The sequence below is a fragment of the Ricinus communis genome, chromosome 7 (assembly GCF_019578655.1).
Source record: "Ricinus communis isolate WT05 ecotype wild-type chromosome 7, ASM1957865v1, whole genome shotgun sequence".
Classification (NCBI taxonomy): Eukaryota; Viridiplantae; Streptophyta; class Magnoliopsida; order Malpighiales; family Euphorbiaceae; genus Ricinus; species Ricinus communis.
The window spans coordinates 21,458,066-21,475,874 of NC_063262.1; the positions used below are offsets into that span (position 1 = coordinate 21,458,066).

The 17,809-nt window shown below is 33.6% G+C and overlaps 3 protein-coding genes across 4 annotated transcripts; 2 read left to right on the forward strand and 1 right to left on the reverse strand.

Moving 5' to 3' along the window:
- Positions 1 to 2,555: 2,555 nt before the first annotated feature.
- Positions 2,556 to 8,906, reverse strand: LOC8276184. Of its 2 annotated transcripts, XR_007216744.1 has the most exons (6): positions 8,396 to 8,906; positions 6,786 to 7,819; positions 5,517 to 5,713; positions 5,211 to 5,317; positions 4,246 to 4,406; positions 2,556 to 3,380 (listed from the first exon to the last, which is right to left on the reverse strand). XR_007216744.1 is itself a non-coding variant. In XM_048377182.1 (5 exons), exons 1-4 carry the CDS (start codon positions 8,714 to 8,716, stop codon positions 5,241 to 5,243), a joined length of 1,629 nt encoding a protein of 542 aa, XP_048233139.1. In that variant the 5' UTR covers positions 8,717 to 8,906; the 3' UTR covers positions 4,002 to 4,406; positions 5,211 to 5,240. The 2 variants fall into 2 exon arrangements, 1 of the variants encoding a protein (XP_048233139.1); XM_048377182.1 differs by lacking the exon at positions 2,556 to 3,380 and having other exon boundaries at positions 4,002 to 4,406.
- LOC8276183 (cell differentiation protein rcd1) lies at positions 2,844 to 3,869 on the forward strand. The gene is made up of 3 exons (XM_048377183.1): positions 2,844 to 2,882; positions 3,014 to 3,120; positions 3,324 to 3,869. Exons 1-3 carry the CDS (start codon positions 2,867 to 2,869, stop codon positions 3,444 to 3,446), a joined length of 246 nt encoding a protein of 81 aa, XP_048233140.1. The 5' UTR covers positions 2,844 to 2,866; the 3' UTR covers positions 3,447 to 3,869.
- Positions 8,907 to 13,404: 4,498 nt separating the features above from the next.
- On the forward strand, positions 13,405 to 16,304 carry LOC8276185. The gene is made up of 3 exons (XM_002529287.4): positions 13,405 to 13,860; positions 14,814 to 14,837; positions 15,698 to 16,304. The coding sequence occupies exons 1-3, from the start codon at positions 13,665 to 13,667 to the stop codon at positions 16,042 to 16,044; spliced, it is 567 nt and encodes a 188-aa protein (XP_002529333.1). The 5' UTR covers positions 13,405 to 13,664; the 3' UTR covers positions 16,045 to 16,304.
- The last annotated feature ends 1,505 nt before the right edge of the window (positions 16,305 to 17,809 follow it).

A 17,809-nucleotide genomic window follows, 5' to 3' on the forward strand; every position in this document is an offset into this window, starting at 1 on the left:
TTAAAAAAGTTTTGGAAGCAGGTAAAAACCTCATTTTTTTCCTTTAACAAATAAACCCAAGTAGTGCGGGAGTAGTCATCAATAAATGTAACAAAATAGCGAAAGTGATTGTATGAAGTGACGGGAGCAGATCCCCAAATGTCGGAGTGAATTAACTCAAACATATTGTCAGATATAGTAGAAGATACAAGGAAAGATAATATAGTATGTTTAGCAAATTTGCAAATGTCACAACAAATAGAATTCATTTTTAGACAAAAAAACTGGTTTAAGACTCTATCGGACGGATGCCCAAATCGCCGATGTATCAATATTTCTTGATTGATAGGGTTGGTCGAGATAAGACACTGGTTGGTGGAGTTTGTGAGATAATACAAGCCATTTTCAAAGCGATCCTCACCAATCGTCTTCCCTATGGTTCGATCCTGAAACAATACTGCAGTCGGTGAGAATATAACATTACAATTTAGAGTTTTAGTTATCTTACCGACAAATAATAAGTTAGATTTAAAATCCGGTAAGAAAAAAATATCATGAATATTATTATGCAATAAATTTAAGGAGCCAAAACTAGAGATTTTAGCTTGATCGTCGTTGGCAACGATCACATGTTGGGAATTAGTAGGTGCAAAATTTTGCAATTTCGTTGCATCCCATGTCGTGTGATCCATTGTCCCGGAGTCGATGATCCAATTTTGAGAGGCATTTAAGGAATTTACATAATTTTTAGATACCAAACCTGACCCACGGGGTTACTGGAGCTGAATAATTTATTGAAGCTGAGAAATCAATTGAGAAAGTTGTGATTTTTCTGTCGGGTCAGATCTGGGCCGGGTCTGCTGAACAAAATGGGTCGGTTCCGGGTCAGCCTAGTTGCTGCAGTCGGGTCGCTAGAGCCGAGTCGGATTAAATTAAAAGAGTCTAACCCGTTACTTACCTCCCGACCCAATCCAAACGCCTCATCATAACCCTTAGGGTTAGATGAGTTTGTGACGCCTAAGTAGCCAAATCTCCTTCTCTCTTCTTTCTCTCGTCTCTCGCTTCTTCCTCTATTAACCCTGTTGAGGCTCAGCCGCAAATGGGGATGGAGATGCCAACAGCGATCCTGAGAGTGCCCCTGCTTCTTGCAGTGGTCGCACCTCTCGATGCTGGCAGGCGCTCCTCTCGCTTGAGCCGTCTCGCGAGGGTGTGAGAGGTGGGAGATGTAGGCCTTATTCTCTGTGTTGTCGAAACTGTTAATTGTGCTTATAGTCGCGCGTCTAGTCTCCTGCTAGATGATGGCTATGACGGCGTCGATTTTGGGGAGGTTGCTTGACAATAGAATCTGTGACCTTAGAGCTTTGTAGCTCGAATCGAGCCCCCCTAGGTAAGTATACACTAAATCTTGTTCCGCTCTCCTTCTTGCCTCTTCTGGGTCTGTTGTCGGTGGGAGGTAACTCTGAAGTTATTCCCATCTGGTCAGTACCTCAGTCACATAACTCGTGCTTGTCCGAGTCTCTTGTTTAATCTGTGCCAGTTCTTATTACAAATTGAAAATGTGAGCATAATTTTGTCATGGCCATATAGGCCTTTCATCTTGTTTCAGATGGCCTGTGACGATGCCAGTAACATGCAGAGTCTAGCAATCTGAGGCTCCATGGTATTTGTGAGTAGTGACATTACCATATGGTCTGTCGTCTGCCACCCTTCCATTGCTTCCATTTCTTCTTTGGTTGGTTGGTTCAGATTAATTGGTTGTGGCTTACTTCTGGTTCATGTGATGAAGCCTAATTTTTTATGCCACTTAGGCTGATGTAGACGGATCTCGACCATTCAAAGTAATTTTGGTTGCCTTTTAACATAGTGTTGGTTAATTTTATGATATCACTATGAGACATGATGAATTTTTTTTTTTTTTTGTGGTTTGGATTGGTAAGTGATAACAGGATCAAGCCTGCTCTGATACCATGTAAAAATGTAATTTGAAGCTTTATTAATCTGTGATGAATTTATAAGCTAGAATTCTGAGATTTCTATGTATGAAAGAGTTTTGTTATATACAATTGAAGGGTAACGGTCTTATTGCTACCCTGTTGATCCCTAAACTCTATGTCAAATGTTCTTTTCTATTCTGAGAAAGGTAGAAGTGACCTTTCTTCCTTAGGGAAGAAAGGTTGCTCCTTTTCTCAGCTTTTAGACCTGTGATGACAAGACCTGAGGCCTTAACCTTCGGTCCTTGACTGTTGGTCTTTACTTTCTTGTTCTATTAACTGTTGAACTGTTTGTTCTTGTCTTTGTTCTTCAACAAAAACCCTGAGGGACGCAATGCTAATCCAATTCTCATGCTCCAGACTCAGAAAAAGGTGATTCGTGAAGCAATGGCACCAAGGTTGTGGTACTCATTTAATATTATCACCGTACTGTTACAGGTATAGAATATTACTTCCTTCTGTTATACATAAGATTGAGGCATTTGCTTGATTTCCTATCAAAACCGTTCAATATTCCAGGAAGTGCTTTTAGTATACCCCTTCTTGTCTACCACAAACCTCCCGGAAAGTGTCTTAACTTTAGTGGGCAATGTACTTACTTGAGGTCAGTTTCTTTTTTCTTTTTCCTCTCAATTTTCTTCTTATATATATATATATATATATTGCCACAGTTGCTATGCATATATCTCTCCCATTAGCTAGTACTCTTGTAAACATCGCAGAATAATGCCATTGGTAGACTTGGTAGAATTTCTTTCATCTGTTTGTATCTGAATAACACCCTTAGGTTAAATTTGGTATGCTGCATACGAAACTGATGTGGGTCTTCTATTTTTCTCTTTTTCTTTTTTTCTTTTTTTTTTTTGCAGTGGATAGCAGCACACCCTGACACAAGGATGCCTTTTGTTAGAGGTGATAATCCTTTTCATTCTAATCTTTCAAAATAGTGACTGCCAGTAAAAAGAGCAACGAAGTTTATCCCTGTCAATGTTGATAATTTGAATTAGCGGAGACTTTTTATGATAGAAATTTAACCTCTGCAGCTAACATGCCCTTATATCTCCAACCCATTCTTGATGTCAAATCAGAGGAAAGGCATCATGGTGATGTAAGAATTAGCAGCTTGAGGGTAATTGCAGCTCTAGTGAAGGTACTTCTGGTTCACGCTTACTAATTCTAACTTTTGAGTTAAAACAAACATACATTCTAATTGAGAACATTAAAGCTTTCAGAAGTGTGATTGTATTATGTATAGACAACCTCATTGCTGCCCTTTTAGCAATCTTTTACTTCATAGTTTTATTACCAAAATTTCATAGTTTCATCCGCGAGTTCTCTTTCCTTTTTCTGCAGGATGACGATCCACGAGCTATCAACTTCATTATCAAGTCTGAAATGTTTTCTTGTTTCCTGAAACACATGGAAAACAGCACTATACCGTCAAGAACCCCTGACTCTGGCCTTATTGTTGCTTAATTTTGTGCTTGCATAGCATCCTGGACCAAGTATATTTTTTTTAATAATTTGAAATCTGGTGTATATCGTTTGATGAACAAGGTAGAAAATGTGGGCATGCTTTTGAAAGTTCAGTAAATTTGTTTAGATACTTGACTGTACAGGTAGCTGTGTTTATAGTCCAAAAGATCATAAGCAATGAAGAGGGATTGAAGTATAGCTGCGAAAAGGTGGAGCGTTATTTCGTCACAGCAAGCAGTCTAGGGAAGAATATTTAAAGAACTTGCTACAGCTGGAAGGCTTGCGGAAGAGGACCCAAGAAGTTAAAGAACATAATTTGGTGTTACAATAGGCTATATGCAAATCCAAAGTTAGCTATACTGCTGCATTTCAAATATTTTATTTGCTCTTATGTGTATGATCAGATGTTTTAATATTAATTCAATGCAGGGCATGTAAGGGGCTACGATTTTGCATTTCCTCCAAATCAAGTGATGCATCCTTCACTAGTATTCTTCATGTCAGTTTTATAATAGACTCGGTCTTAGATAAATGAACATGCACACACTTGCAGAATTTAAAACAGACCTTTTTTTTTTCTTTCTCTTCTATAAGAGGGGTCCTGGGTTTTAAATTGTAATTAAACAAGTATATCCAATAATATGCACAGGCTATAGCGATAGAGCTGATTACATCCATGAAATTCAGTCTATTTAGACTCATTTTCATGGTGTCATCGACCTGTGTCAATTCCTGATGCACAGTCCACTTTCTGTCTGCTACAAGAATTTCCTTTGTTTGTTTTACTGTTAACACTTACCTGTGATTTTCCTTTCCAGGATGATGAACAAACGATGCAGCACTTATAGCAGATATTTTCCAACACTGAAGCAGCAGGGGAGCCTATATCACAACAGTACAGACGATCGGGCACAGGGTGTTCATTAGAGCAGCAGGGGGGCCTAGATCACAACAGTACAGCTGATCGGGCACAGGGGTGTTCATTAGACGATAGATTCAGCCACTCAATGAACAATTTATACAGTCCAAGGTGTTAAGAGAATAACAGTACATACATGGTATAGAATATATAATTGCCTGTTTGAAGGGGTGTTAAGCAATTAAGGTACATTTTGTTTCTGTGTGTTAAATACAGTAGGTTTTTTGTAAGCTAAACTAGTACATCATCTTTAGAATACATACCATAAAACCATGTTTTGCAATCAAAAAAAATTTTAAGAGACAGGACAAGAAGTTAAACTAAGAAATGAAACGATTAGTGACAATCATAATTCTCTTATACTATCCGTAGTTTATCAAGAAGAAAGTTAGTTCCAATTAGTTCTCTCTTTCCATCTTCCATGGAGGAAAACTGAGAGATCCTTCCCTTATTTTTCTCAGTCTATGTTCCAGTTCCTTTCTCATTACCTCAAAACAAACAAGTAGCTTTACTATTTAGCATTTAATTGTTTATTTGATTATGGACCTTAGCAAATAGATTTTTTGAGGGGTTGAATGGCCTGTTCACATAGGATCTACATTCAAGTTGAGATCTTTTAAAAGAGGACAGAAACAATTTTCTAGTGTATGAACATCATTAATATTGCACGGGCATATAATACACAGATAGGAAAACCTATATGAAGATAATCTGGTGCAGATCTCGCATGTTCAACGTGGATTTTTTCGTTAAATAGCAGTGCAAGTGTGCAGACCATTGTTGAAATCTGAACGCAGACCCAAAGAAATATGCCAACAGGCAGTCTAAAGGACGTAGTGTTTTACCTGCAGTAGTTTTTGTTATCAGATCTTCAATCACAAATTGGAAGACAAATTTTCTGTGAAGAAAACCCAGATATAAAGACAAGCCGCCTCATCCATTATATAATTACCTGAATACAGGGCAGAGTTCATGTAGGATTAAAAGAAATGATTTAAAAGAAAATATGCCACATGGCCTCTCTAAGAAAAACGATAACAATACTAAGAATACAGATGCAGATGGGAACACTAAAATTGTGATTCAAAAACACAACAATTTACATGAAAAAAAAAAATGAATAAAAGGAACTTAATCTTTAGAAGATGAACCAAAAGGATTGATTGTTTGTGGATCTTTCTTTTGAGGTACTGAAAGATCGCTTGCAAGCATAAAGGAGAGATCATGCATCTGTGACATCAAAGTCTCTACATCACTGGCTTTTGACTTTGTATTTCCAGTAGAAAGATTTTTGCTATTTTCAGCTTCTTCAGCAAACCATCCATCTGTTCCATCCATGGTAACCGTCCTGAAACATGCAATATATAATACAATAAATGTTTTTGTTCAAAAGCAAGAATTTCCAACTTTTTGCTAAATGAATGGGGTAAAGAAAGTTAGCTTCAAGAGGTAACCAAAAAAATTTTCAGTAATGCAATATGGACAGACGTAGTCCAAATGCCTGAGAAGTCCAAATAGTTTTTGAGAAAAATTCCCGTATTCAAAACATTGTTCTCATTAGATTCACAATTAGAAACCAAGAAGAAGTTCAAAAGTAAAGTAACTACTGAGCAACCAGGAAAGAAGCCATACAAACAGGGAAGGTAATTTGTAAAACTTCTGGCAGATGGAAAATATTATATGACGTAAAAATGCAACGAAGATATAGATTTGCCTACTTCCTACCAATCTTACGCTTGGTGAAAAAGGAATTATACTTAGTAACAAGGAGTAAGAAATCGATGATTGCCAATTCAAGTTTCAGCATAAATGATGAAATATATTGCAGGAACCTGGAAATATCAATCACTCAACACCATTTTGTATAAGCTGTCTTCACAAGCACAATGCATGATTATGTGGACATAATAGCTTCAACCATGTTCTTGAATTGATAATTTCCATATAGCAACATAATTTCCTTCCTATAACCAAGCCAACTTATTTGCTCCAAGGTCTAGAACCACACTTCTTGATACCAACTCTCTTAAAAAGTTTCCAACTCTTTGCCAAGTAAAAAACTAATTACATTCATTCTTTTTGCATTCCAATTGCAGAATCTCAAAAGATCACGTCAAGCCAAGACAAGGAACATCAAAGCAAAAGTAATAACTAATAAATAATATCATATCATGTCTCTCATTGGTACGAACTCATTCTTCCCCGCATCAGCTTTATCACAAAGTTTCAGAGGAAAAAGAGAAATAAAAGACAGGAGCTACTATTAAGACATTTATAACATAGCCTCAGCATAATAAAGGGATATAGACAGGCATTGCAGTTAGGCAGTAACCAAATATAGCAGCCTATATCTGGAAAGCAGGCGTACAAGTTATGTAAGACTTGATTCAGAATAAAAATAGTAGTCTAAGAGTACGTACCTATCTGAAACAGAACTTTCTGGCACCATAGTACTCATTTCTGCAGAACCATTTTGATTGCTGAAAGTTGCTGAAAAGAAATCAGGCTGTGAAAAGCTACCAAAATCAATATCTTTTGAGTTATCAGCTCCACTGAAGAAGCTTATTTCTGATCCCTGCTCAACAGAAGGCACTGTGTGTATATCCCCTTTCAAGGAATTATTAGAAGGAACTTGTACATTACTTGAGCTTGTAAAATCTTTCCAAGTGTCAAATGAATCATCATTTTCATCATTATCAGTTGCCTTCCTACTGCTGCTGGAGGTTTGCCACTGATTATCTTGAACCCAATCAACATTCATAGAAGACGAATTACCTGTGTTCCCTACTGTTCCGTCACGATTATCACTTACGGGTACTTCAAATTGATCATTCTGGAAAGCTACCCCAGCATTAGCATTACTCGATGTATCACGTTCAAACCAGTCATTCATGTTGGATGCAGAAGTTACATTTTCTTTTGTTTTCTCATTAGATAAATTACTTCCAGGTCCAAAGAGAGCATCCATGTGAGAAGAAAGATCAACTGAAGAAGATCCCACAAATGGATCAGGAAAATTGGATTTCTGATGTTGGGTTTTAGCACCAGAGGACTGAAAATCAGCCTCCCAACCAGAAAATGAGTCACCACTTTCATCTTTCTTGGACCTTGCAGCTGTCTCAGAAGGCTCAACACTTTCAAACAAGCTAAGATTTTCATGACCTTGAAAGGCATTATTTTCAGCAGCATCCTCATGTTGTTTCAATGTAAATTGTCCTTCAGCGGATGTAGAAACAGAATCTAACTTAGATTCAGTAAAATAATTGTCAATATCAATTCCAGAAAAATTCAGCATCTGAATTGGTTTCTTTTCCAAAGCACTAGTCTCGAATTCCTCAGGCTCAGAAGGCCATCTTATTTCTAAATTTAAAAGATCAGACAAAGGAATATGAATTTCTGGTGTATTCTGTCCTCTGTTAGACTCATTTGCTTCTGCCGAAGGTGTCGCAAGCTCCTATGAAACAGGATGTTAAATTTATCAAAAATGTGTTGTTGAAGAGTCTCAAAATCTATTCAAGTTTATGCTGAAAGAAGGGAAACAAAAATCCGGTCACAGGATTACAAAATGAAACAGCAAATTGACATCCTTTATACAAAAAGCATTAAACAAAAGAAACATCGACATTACACAAGAGCTTCCCTGAAATGGTAAAATGAAATAGAGAACAAAGAAAAGCTGAAACTACCACACAAAACTCGCAAACATACTATAGGGCAACTTCTCATTAAATTCCCAGTCCACCACAAAGCATAAAGCTATAATGATAAAGAAAATCAGCATAAAAAATCAATTCTGACCTAATATAGAGTAAAAGAAATCATCTTTTTACTAGCAAAATTGGTAAACAAAAACAGCCCTTCAAAGCTACCATAATAGGTCTCAGAAAGATCCAAGCTTTACCAATTTATTAACTAAAGAAACCCAAAACACATTTCAAAATGTAAACCAATCTCCTACATACAAATCTAAAATTAGCCCATCTTCAAACGAAATAAAAAACAAATAAATAAATAAAAATTTGATCTTTACCGATCCATCTAAATCAAGAGAGTGAAAAAACCAACGGCAACCAAATGTAGAAGTAAACTTAATTGGGTCAGGAGGGACATCCTTATTCTGTTGTCTACCACAAAAAACACAAATGACAGAATTAACCCCTCTAAGCAATCTTCCATTGCAGCTCTTGCATCGAAGATATGAAGGAGAAGGTTCAAGCTCGGAAATTGCATCTTGAAGCGAGGGTAAGTTTGGAAGCGAAGGGTCTTCTGGGTCGTAAGATGCAAGTCCTGCTTCTTTACGTAGTGAGATCTGTAGTTCTTTTATTTGATCGTATGGCATCTCGAATGCCATTGTTGTGTTTGCTTGCTTTCTGCAGGGATTTTTAAATCATAAGATTAAAGATCGTCCGGTTAGTCCCGTTTTTGCATCTCTAGTCATTTTCTAATTTTTTTACCTTCAAAACGGTGGTTTGCCGTTACGGGCTTAGGCTCCAATTTTCAGCCCATTTCCTCAGCCACGGGATAAATTACTGTCGTGGTCCCTAAATTTTAGAGCTACTAGCAGTGACCTTTTGTTAGGGAAAGAAGTGGATGAGGAAAAATGCCTAAGGAAAAAATTTTCGTTTTTTACCTCCAAAGTGGGGTTGACTATATATCAATTGGTTCAGGTGATTAGTTTTTTAATTTTTCAAATTCTCTTCTATTTCTCTTGTTTTCCAGAAAGAGAAAATTATAACCACCCTTTATTTTCCTCTTCCGTCTCTTTTCCACCTTTATTTTTACCTATTCCCAAAGAGAGTAAAGTTTCTAAACTTCAATTTATGGTGATAAATTCTTTGAACTACGAATATAATATCACCAAAACTCTCTACGATGATTGTTCATTATATGCACTAACAAGAAATTGACATGGCAGCCCATATGGCAACTTTTTTATTACAAAATTTATAAATAAGATACATTAATAATACTTATTTTCTCTCTTCCCACTTTATTCTTTATCTCTCATTTTTTCTCCTTTGCCTTTTTCTATCTCTTTTTCTTTTAAATCTAATCTAATAATAACTAAAATCCATAAAAATTTAAATTTGTATAGTCGTTGCTCCCTCAGTATAGTCACCAATCATGAGATATAAGTAAGCTGCATATTAGATATGGTAAGAGAAGTACCCAAAAAAAAAAAATCAACCCATGAAAACCCATTTGAAAAAAGTTAAAAGAAAGATAAAAAGAAAAAGATCATCCCAATAAAGAAAAATCCATCACCAAAGTAAATAATCAAAAACTCAAGAATCTATACAATCCATCTCTACCAAAAATTAGGAATCAATTTCAAGAACTGATAACTTATCTATTGAAATGAATTTCAAAAACCTACACTTATTAGAGAGTAATCATAAAAGATAAAAACAGAAAATGAAGGAAACGAGATTTAATTAAGGAACTCAACAACAATAACGGATAGGAAAACCAACAGTAACACAAGTCGAAGCAACGGATGCAATAGCCATCTCCAACAATGAAAGATGGCAATATAAACCTTATACAAGAGATGAAAGATATTTTTGTTTTTATTGTTAATGTTAGATTGGATCTTTTTGTGCTTGTTTGCTAAGAAAGTGAGAGAAACTTGCAATAAATAGATATAAAAATAAATAAATAGAGAATAAATAAAAAAAAAGAATAAGTGCTTATATGTTCCACTTAAATGATATGGGATCTTTTTCTATAAAAAAATTGACATGTGGACTGCCACATCAACTTTCCATCGGCACATGTAACAGATGTAGATGCATCAGTACTTTACAATGTAATTATTGTAGTATTTAAAATTATCATTAAAAAAATAATATTTTAAAATTTATCTTGTGCATTTGTCGGATAATATTAGGCTATTGACAAGGTTTATAATCATCTGATTGGGTACTTGATGGAGATATGGCTTGACAAGCTTGAAATACGACCCTGTTTAAGGAGAAAGCCTATCCCTCTTTAACCTTTATTTAAGAGACATGTAGTATAGGCCTAGGTGACAAAGAAGGTGGCTCAAACCAATGAGTGGCTTATGGCCCAATTAAAACACTTCTCTCACAAAATAAAACCACATGTCACCAAGATATGACTCTCTATTACGCACCATTACCATAAATACTCCTATATTTTCTTACATAAATAATTTTTAGAAGATTTCTATACTTTTGACAGTCTTAGAAATTTAAGAGCTTTTCTCTTCATTTATATAATCTTGGTCAAGGATTTTCATATTAAAACATATTAAGAATCATCAAAATAAGGGCCCATGACTTAATACTCTTGAAAAATATCGCTCATTATTTTCATGTGACTCTTACTATAGGGAATGACTATCCTCTGATCACTCTATAGTTAAAAGGATATAAGTTAGTGTTAAAGTATAGCAATCTTTGTATAAGATAATATGTTATTATCTCAAGTCTAAGGATTACATCATATATGAATGTCACTAAAGTACTGTCTATAGACACTTGGAGTAAATTCCATATGGACTACTCAATAGGATTATATTCAATGAACTTGTTCTTGTAATAAGCACATATATGCTTATCTCAAGATTCCCAACCTTCAACCTTATGAGACAGTCTTAAGTGCTTGATTAATATTCGATAATCAATATCTAATTCTTGATTAAACATCAACTATGTATATAGTTTAGGAACATATGTAATAGAATCTCATCATTATATATTCGCTTTATAATTTCTCTTACTTGAAGTTTATATTTTATGGAGTTCACCTCTAACAATCTTGATTATACCTTGATAATACCACGACGAATCATACCATTAAGAGTTGAATAATGCTTTTAGTATAATCACATACCATCAATATAAATGATGTACAAATAAACACATTATAAAATAACTCATTATCTTTAGGGCATATATCCTAAATGTACAAGAGTAATCATGCATAGATGGATAGTTACATCAGTCTAGTTTCAGGAACATAAAGTGGTATAATTTCTTAGAACCATCAAAATAGAATTATAAATATTTAAATAAATTATGCTCAAGCTATCCGACTAGATCCATAAAGATAAGGTCAATTAGATACGGTGGCTTTAATTCTACAAGAGGAAGTTGAAATACCCTTCTTTATATTTGTGCTCTAGAAGTCTAGTTTCATATGCAAAATGTCTTGTATCAATCTAAGATGTATGGAAGGCACAATGGCCGATATACTAAAGCATGTCCAAACTATCACGACTAAACAAGCAACAAAATATTTTGGTTTTTGAGAGTATGGATATGGTTGATTTAGGAGTTTCTCAAAATTAAAAAGTTGTATTATATTTATCAAAGTTTCCAACAAGAAAAATGGTTCATCATTTGGCATTGTATAGCTCAAGATTTTGATTTCTGAAGTTGTTAAACCTATGATATAAAAATTCATGCTTGTGAATAAAGAACATAAAATTGACAGAACTTACATTCATAGCCATGAATAAGGCGTTTTATGCCCATGAATAATTATTCACGGAGGTGAACACTTAGCATACTAGCTTTTAGAGCCATCGAAGTAAAGAAAATAAAGTTGTTGCATCTTTCACGTATGTGAAAGTTTATTCGTGCCTATGACACCCTTTAAACAATTATAACTTCATCTTTTAAAGGGGATAAAAACTAGTTTTTACTTAGTGCTATAAATGCTCATTTGGAATATGGAATACAAAGGTTTTTTAGCTCTTCAAAGTGCATATATAAGTAAGAAATATTTTCAAACACCAATGTGAGATTATATTATTATTAAACCCTCTTGTTTTTCCTTCTTTTAATTGAAACTCACATATTTAAATTGAAACTCTTTATGTGAGGATAGTGATCTTACTTTACGTTTATTCTTGAGTATATTAATAGAGAGTGAGTTGGATTTTCTTATAACACCATTAAAATATCTTTCTAATTTTGAATCTTGATTGGGTTATTTAGAAAAATCTTTTAATATTTTCTAAAAACTTTCTTAGTAAGTAAAGTTGGGTTAGAAAAGGATTAAGTTTGCCCTATAGTAAATATTTGAGTGTTAGCCATATAAAAATATATGGACTTAAGTGTTAGTCATTGAAACACTTATAAGAAGTTTGAGTGTAAACTTGAAAACACTTGAGTTTAATCTTGCATTCATCAAAGATCATTGATAGTGAAATTTTCAAATGAAGCTTAAGGAGTGTGACATAAGTAATATTAGTCAAACCACTATAAATTTTTGTATTTGATTTTCTCTTTTCTAAACTTCTATATTTACTTATATTTATTTTATTAATTGCATTCTCATATTGAATTGTTTAATTGCTTTTATTAATATTGATTTTAATACTCAAGTTTCTTAAAGTAAAATTTCTTAAATTAAAATTAATTTTATTAAATAAACAATTCATCCTCCTCTCTTAGTTTCTATAAGGTATTTCAATAGTATATTTTATTCTTTTGATATATATAAATAACTTCTAAAAGAATATAATAGGAATAAATTAGTTTAAACAAGTATTTTAATTTTATAAAAAGAGACAAAAAAAGTATGTAGAAGCTCATGAACTTTTGGCGAAATATAACTAAATGTTTAAATATGAAAGTAGTATAATTATATTTTTAAAAATTTAAAAAGTAAAATAATTACATCTTTAAAATAATTTCATCTATTTCATTGTGTAATACCATGGACCCAATTAATTTAGGTAATAAAAGAAACTGTTATAGCTCTTTTCAATTCATGATTTTTTTTAAATAATTACCAGCTATATTTTTTAATAGATAAAATCTTAAAATAATAATTTTACATTCACTTTAACAAAGAAAAATTAATAATAATAATAATATTATTATTATTATTAGTTAAAAAATAGCTACAAAAATATAATTATTCTGTTTTTAAAGGTGTTCTTTTTATCAAATTCTGTTTTTAAAGGTTTAGAAGTATATTTGAAGTACTTTGAATTTAATTGCACTAAAAAGTACAGAGAATTATATGTATTTTTGCCTTAGAAAAAGATTAAATTAAAAAAGAAAAGAGTCAAGCCGCGTAACCGACAACTAAACCTCTTTGTTTTTCTTTTTTCTTTTCTATTAATTAAAATTTCATTCAGAGTATCGATCTGCTGTGACTTTGATCCACAATCTCTGTTTAATTCTCATAGTCTTCATTCAATTTTTTTTACAGGTTTAAACCCTCACTACTCCTGCTACTACTAGTAGCGATCTAATCAAGAGCCAAGATAATCCTTCGATCGAATTGAAATTATTATCGAGAGAGAGAGAGATAGAGAGATGAACCAAGCGGGAGTGGTGAAGGTGGGTTTGGGATTAATGGGGCTCTGCTTGTTCGGATATTTACTGGGTCCTCCTCTCTATTGGCATTTCAAGGAAGCATTAGCTGCAGTTAGCCATTCTTCTTCTTCTTATAACACTTGTTCTCCTTGTGTTTGTGATTGCTCTTCTCAGCCTCTTCTTTCCATTCCTCAAGGTATTTCTTATTGTTTTCTTTTACATTTTTCAGATCTACCCAGATCCCATATATATTTTTTCTCTGTTTTCTTTCTAATTTTTACCTTACAAAAATTAGTATTTTCTTGCTCTAGTTGCTCTTACAAATGTTGGGTTTTATCTGTTTTATCATTCTAATAGGATTAAGGAATTTATGATATTGAAGACAGTTATTGATTAGTTTTGTTTTAATTTCAGATCCAACGCTAGATATGCTAAAATTCTATGTAGTAGGAACCAAATTATTTAAAAATTGAGAGCTTTGTAGTTTATTTGTTAAACCAGAACATGTTCAATAGGTGGTTATCACAATTGTTATTAAGCACAATTTTAGTTAAGATTATATAATATATCACCACTCTCTAGAGTTTCAATTAAGGGTAGATTTTAGATGGGTTCTTTCCACTGTTATTGCCAGTCAAATTATCACCATGATCGCCTACAATCGCAATTTGGTTAAACAATTAATCTACAGCCTTAGTACGATTGAGTTCCTCTACACTTTAGTTATAAGCCATTTTTAGTTACTTGCCTCAGTCATTAATATGAAAATTCAGATCTTCGAATGCCTCATTACCATTATGAAAGTGCATCCATATAGTTGTAATTTTGACATAGCAGATAAGAATCATAATCCCGCGCATAACAGATGAGTGTGATGATACCACGCACACTTTTGTTGAAGAATTGAATCCTTGGAATCACCCATGTTAAGTACTTAGTTTGTTACATAATGAGAAGAGAACAGGCCTCTTTGTGACATATGCATAAACATATGCATGTTCTGACTTTTATCTCTTGGTAACTAGACATTTAAGTGTTCATAAATGCATGTTTGTTTCTTGACCAATTTGTTTGATTTCTAAGTTCTGTGCGAGTGTTCAATCAGTTAGATAATCAATAATGGATTTGTTTTCTTTGTTTTCAATGCAGGCTTAAGCAATGCTTCCTTTGCAGGTTAGTTTCCCTGCCATGTCTTAACTTTAGACATTATGAATGTTCACTTGCGTTGCCAAAACTGAATAACTTGAGCACTTCCCTTTTCTTTCTTTCATTCTTTCCTTCTTCTCCTTTTTTCTTTTTGCCTTCTGACTGCCAAATAGAAGTGGAAGAGACATCTGTACTCTTTCTTTCCAGCACATAGAATTTGTTTTTTGTTAATGATGCATCAATAACTTTTGATTGCAAGTCATTTGAGGAAATTTACATTAGCCTTTGTCAAACTTTGGCACAAATGTCGAGATTAACATTAAATCTTAAATTACAGCAACTCCTCCTGGCCTTAGCTGTTAGATGCATGTAGTAAAGGATGTAGTCATACATATTCCCTCACTAATTGGAGACATAAAAAATATCATCTGTGTGAGAACTTGTATCTGTTCACTTTTAGTTTTCAAAATTGATTAAAATGGCTCTACTTTCCTAACGTATCTCTACTCCCATCTTTTGGTGATAACTCGAGCAATATTACAAATGATATTTAAATTAACAGTTATACAGAATGTCTCCCTCTCTCATATATTCCTTTGCTTTACCTCCTTGCCTGCATATGGAATCATCACACATGTGAATGGATCAGGTTAAATTTGGATGTCTTAGTTCAAGATATTTAGGTCTGATTAATGATTTTTTTCAATGGCATGTTGCATTCTGGATAATTATTGGCTTCTAAAGAACAGGAATTGGTGGACATAGAGCTTAAATTATTTCTTTTTTTCAAACTTCTGTATTGCTTTACTCAAGGTTTGGCATTAGGGTTCAGCATGCTTGCAGTCTTGAATCAAGGTTTCATATTGCAGTTGGTATATGATTTGCAGATTGTGCAAAGCATGACCCAGGGGTCAGTGAAGATACAGAAAAGAACTTTGCAGACCTACTGACAGAGGAATTGAAGCTGCGGGAAGCCGAAGCTTTGGAGAATCAGCGGCATGCTGACATGGCTCTGCTTGAGGCTAAGAAAATGACATCCCAGTATCAAAAGGAAGCAGACAAATGCAATTCAGGTATGGAAACCTGTGAAGAAGCAAGGGAAAAATCTGAAGCTACATTAGCAGCACAAAAGAAATTGACGGCACTGTGGGAGTCGAGGGCTCGTCAAAGAGGATGGAAAGAAGGGGCTGCAAGGTCTCATGCCCAGTCTCAGGGAAATGTCGATTCCATGTAGTAGATCAATTGTTGCCTCATACAGTAAGGCTTACCCGTCTACACGGTCTCCTGCAATATACTAAAGTTCAAAGGTCTCATAGCATGGTATTAATCCGATTTACTGCAATTTAATATTCAAGTATAAATGCTGTTTTAATGCTAGGAGCCTTTTAAAGCAAACGGCTGGTAGAAGGCCAAATTTCTATAATTTCCTACTTTTTGTAGTGATGCTCCAAATGTAAAACACTTTTAAGTAAGAAAAGGTATTTATTTTAGTCACAGACGCCAGATACTCCTATATGTTTGCCAGAGAAGTACTTGAGCTATACTGGAGGCTCCATTAGTGTTTTATTTATTTATTTGCTTTAATTTTATTGTCCTATTGTGGAAGACAAATTAAGTGAGCAGAAAGTAATTTCTGAAGCAGGTAAAAAATAAAGTTTCTAAACCCTAATCTTGTCTTCTGCCATATGAACTGTGATGTATTCATGTACATAATTAGGCATTTGCTCCTTTATTATCACTTCTTCCTTTTTCACAAAGTGAAAATTTGTAGTTTGTATATATTTCTTAGTAACAAAAAGGAGTATGACCAATGGGTTCCATGCTTGAGGTTGCGATTCATGTGGCTGTTGTTGAATTGTTTGCTAGCTGATTCACCTTTGATGCAAAATGAAATTTGGGTATCTACTGAGAGGGGTTGTTAGCAATAGGCCATTGTCGTTAGTCCCATTGTGACGAAATAATCGCAACAGAATAATGACGAACCTGTTGATTGTTCATCGCAAAAAATCTAAAAAATTCATAATACTTGTTCTATCGCTATTCCATCACAAATCTTTTGTTAAATAGCAGTGGAAGCAGTTTGTTTGCTAAAATCTATAGCAATTCTCGTACAGTGTTATCCCACACCGTTAATCTTCTTAGGAATCTAACAAATATAAGAGACTCGTTTAAAGATGTTTGTACTTAAATTTGATAACATTTGACATCAATATTACTGTTCAATCATTCAGTCAGTATGTTCATACTCTTTCACAAATTCATTGGAATACACTCATTTATTTACTCAACATAATGTTTTGTATTTGCTAAAAATAATACACTGAAACTTGAAAGCTACAACCATGCAAATCGGGCAACTTATTCTCATACACGAAAGTCTCTAATAGGCTATTGGATTTAGTTGTGTTCAACCTTGGTTTCATGGAAAATAAAAGAAAAGGTAATTACTATTTGTCTCTTATATTTTTTTTTTATATTATATTAGTTACTCTAAATATTTAAAAAATATATATTTTTACCTTCTTATTTTGTAATTTTATACTAAAAATCCCTTCAATTAGAATTTCTATTAGGAAATCGTTAATTAGGTTTAGTTTTATACTATTCGCCCTTTAATTTTTTTATGTAATATACAAATTGTCCCCTATATTTTATTTATTGCATTAAAATCCCCTTGCATTTTGAAAGTTAATGTAAATAAGTATCTAAATTGATTAAAAAAATATAATTTGATCCTCAAACTTCTTATCAAAGTTACAATTTGATCTGTTTAAATTAGTACTCGCAAGTGCACGACTTGTTCTTATAGTAAAACGAAAAATTCATCTCGAGGTCGATCTCTCAAGGAACTATGAAGCCACTTATTATGAAGACCAATTATCAACACAAAACAATAAATGTAAATCTAAACACTCTAAACCAGTATTTTTGAGAGAATAATATTCATAAAATAAATTAAATAAACTATAAAATAAAAATGCAATAATGTGATGTATGAA

What these genes read in the sequence shown, in the direction of transcription:
- LOC8276183 (XM_048377183.1), top strand. An exon ending in TAATTGCAGCTCTAGTGAAG is followed by an intron (nt 3,121 to 3,323) that starts GTACTTCTGGTT and finishes CTTTTTCTGCAG; the next exon opens with GATGACGATCCACGAGCTAT.
- LOC8276184 (XM_048377182.1), bottom strand. Translation starts at nt 8,716, where the DNA reads ATGGCATTCGAGATGCCATACGATCAAATAAAAGAACTACAGATCTCA. An exon ending in CTCTTGATTTAGATGGATCG is followed by an intron (nt 7,820 to 8,395) that starts GTAAAGATCAAA and finishes CCTGTTTCATAG; the next exon opens with GAGCTTGCGACACCTTCGGC. An exon ending in GAAAGTTCTGTTTCAGATAG is followed by an intron (nt 5,714 to 6,785) that starts GTACGTACTCTT and finishes TGCATGTTTCAG; the next exon opens with GACGGTTACCATGGATGGAA.
- LOC8276185 (XM_002529287.4), top strand. Translation starts at nt 13,665, where the DNA reads ATGAACCAAGCGGGAGTGGTGAAGGTGGGTTTGGGATTAATGGGGCTC. An exon ending in TCTTCTTTCCATTCCTCAAG is followed by an intron (nt 13,861 to 14,813) that starts GTATTTCTTATT and finishes TTTTCAATGCAG; the next exon opens with GCTTAAGCAATGCTTCCTTT. An exon ending in AAGCAATGCTTCCTTTGCAG is followed by an intron (nt 14,838 to 15,697) that starts GTTAGTTTCCCT and finishes TATGATTTGCAG; the next exon opens with ATTGTGCAAAGCATGACCCA.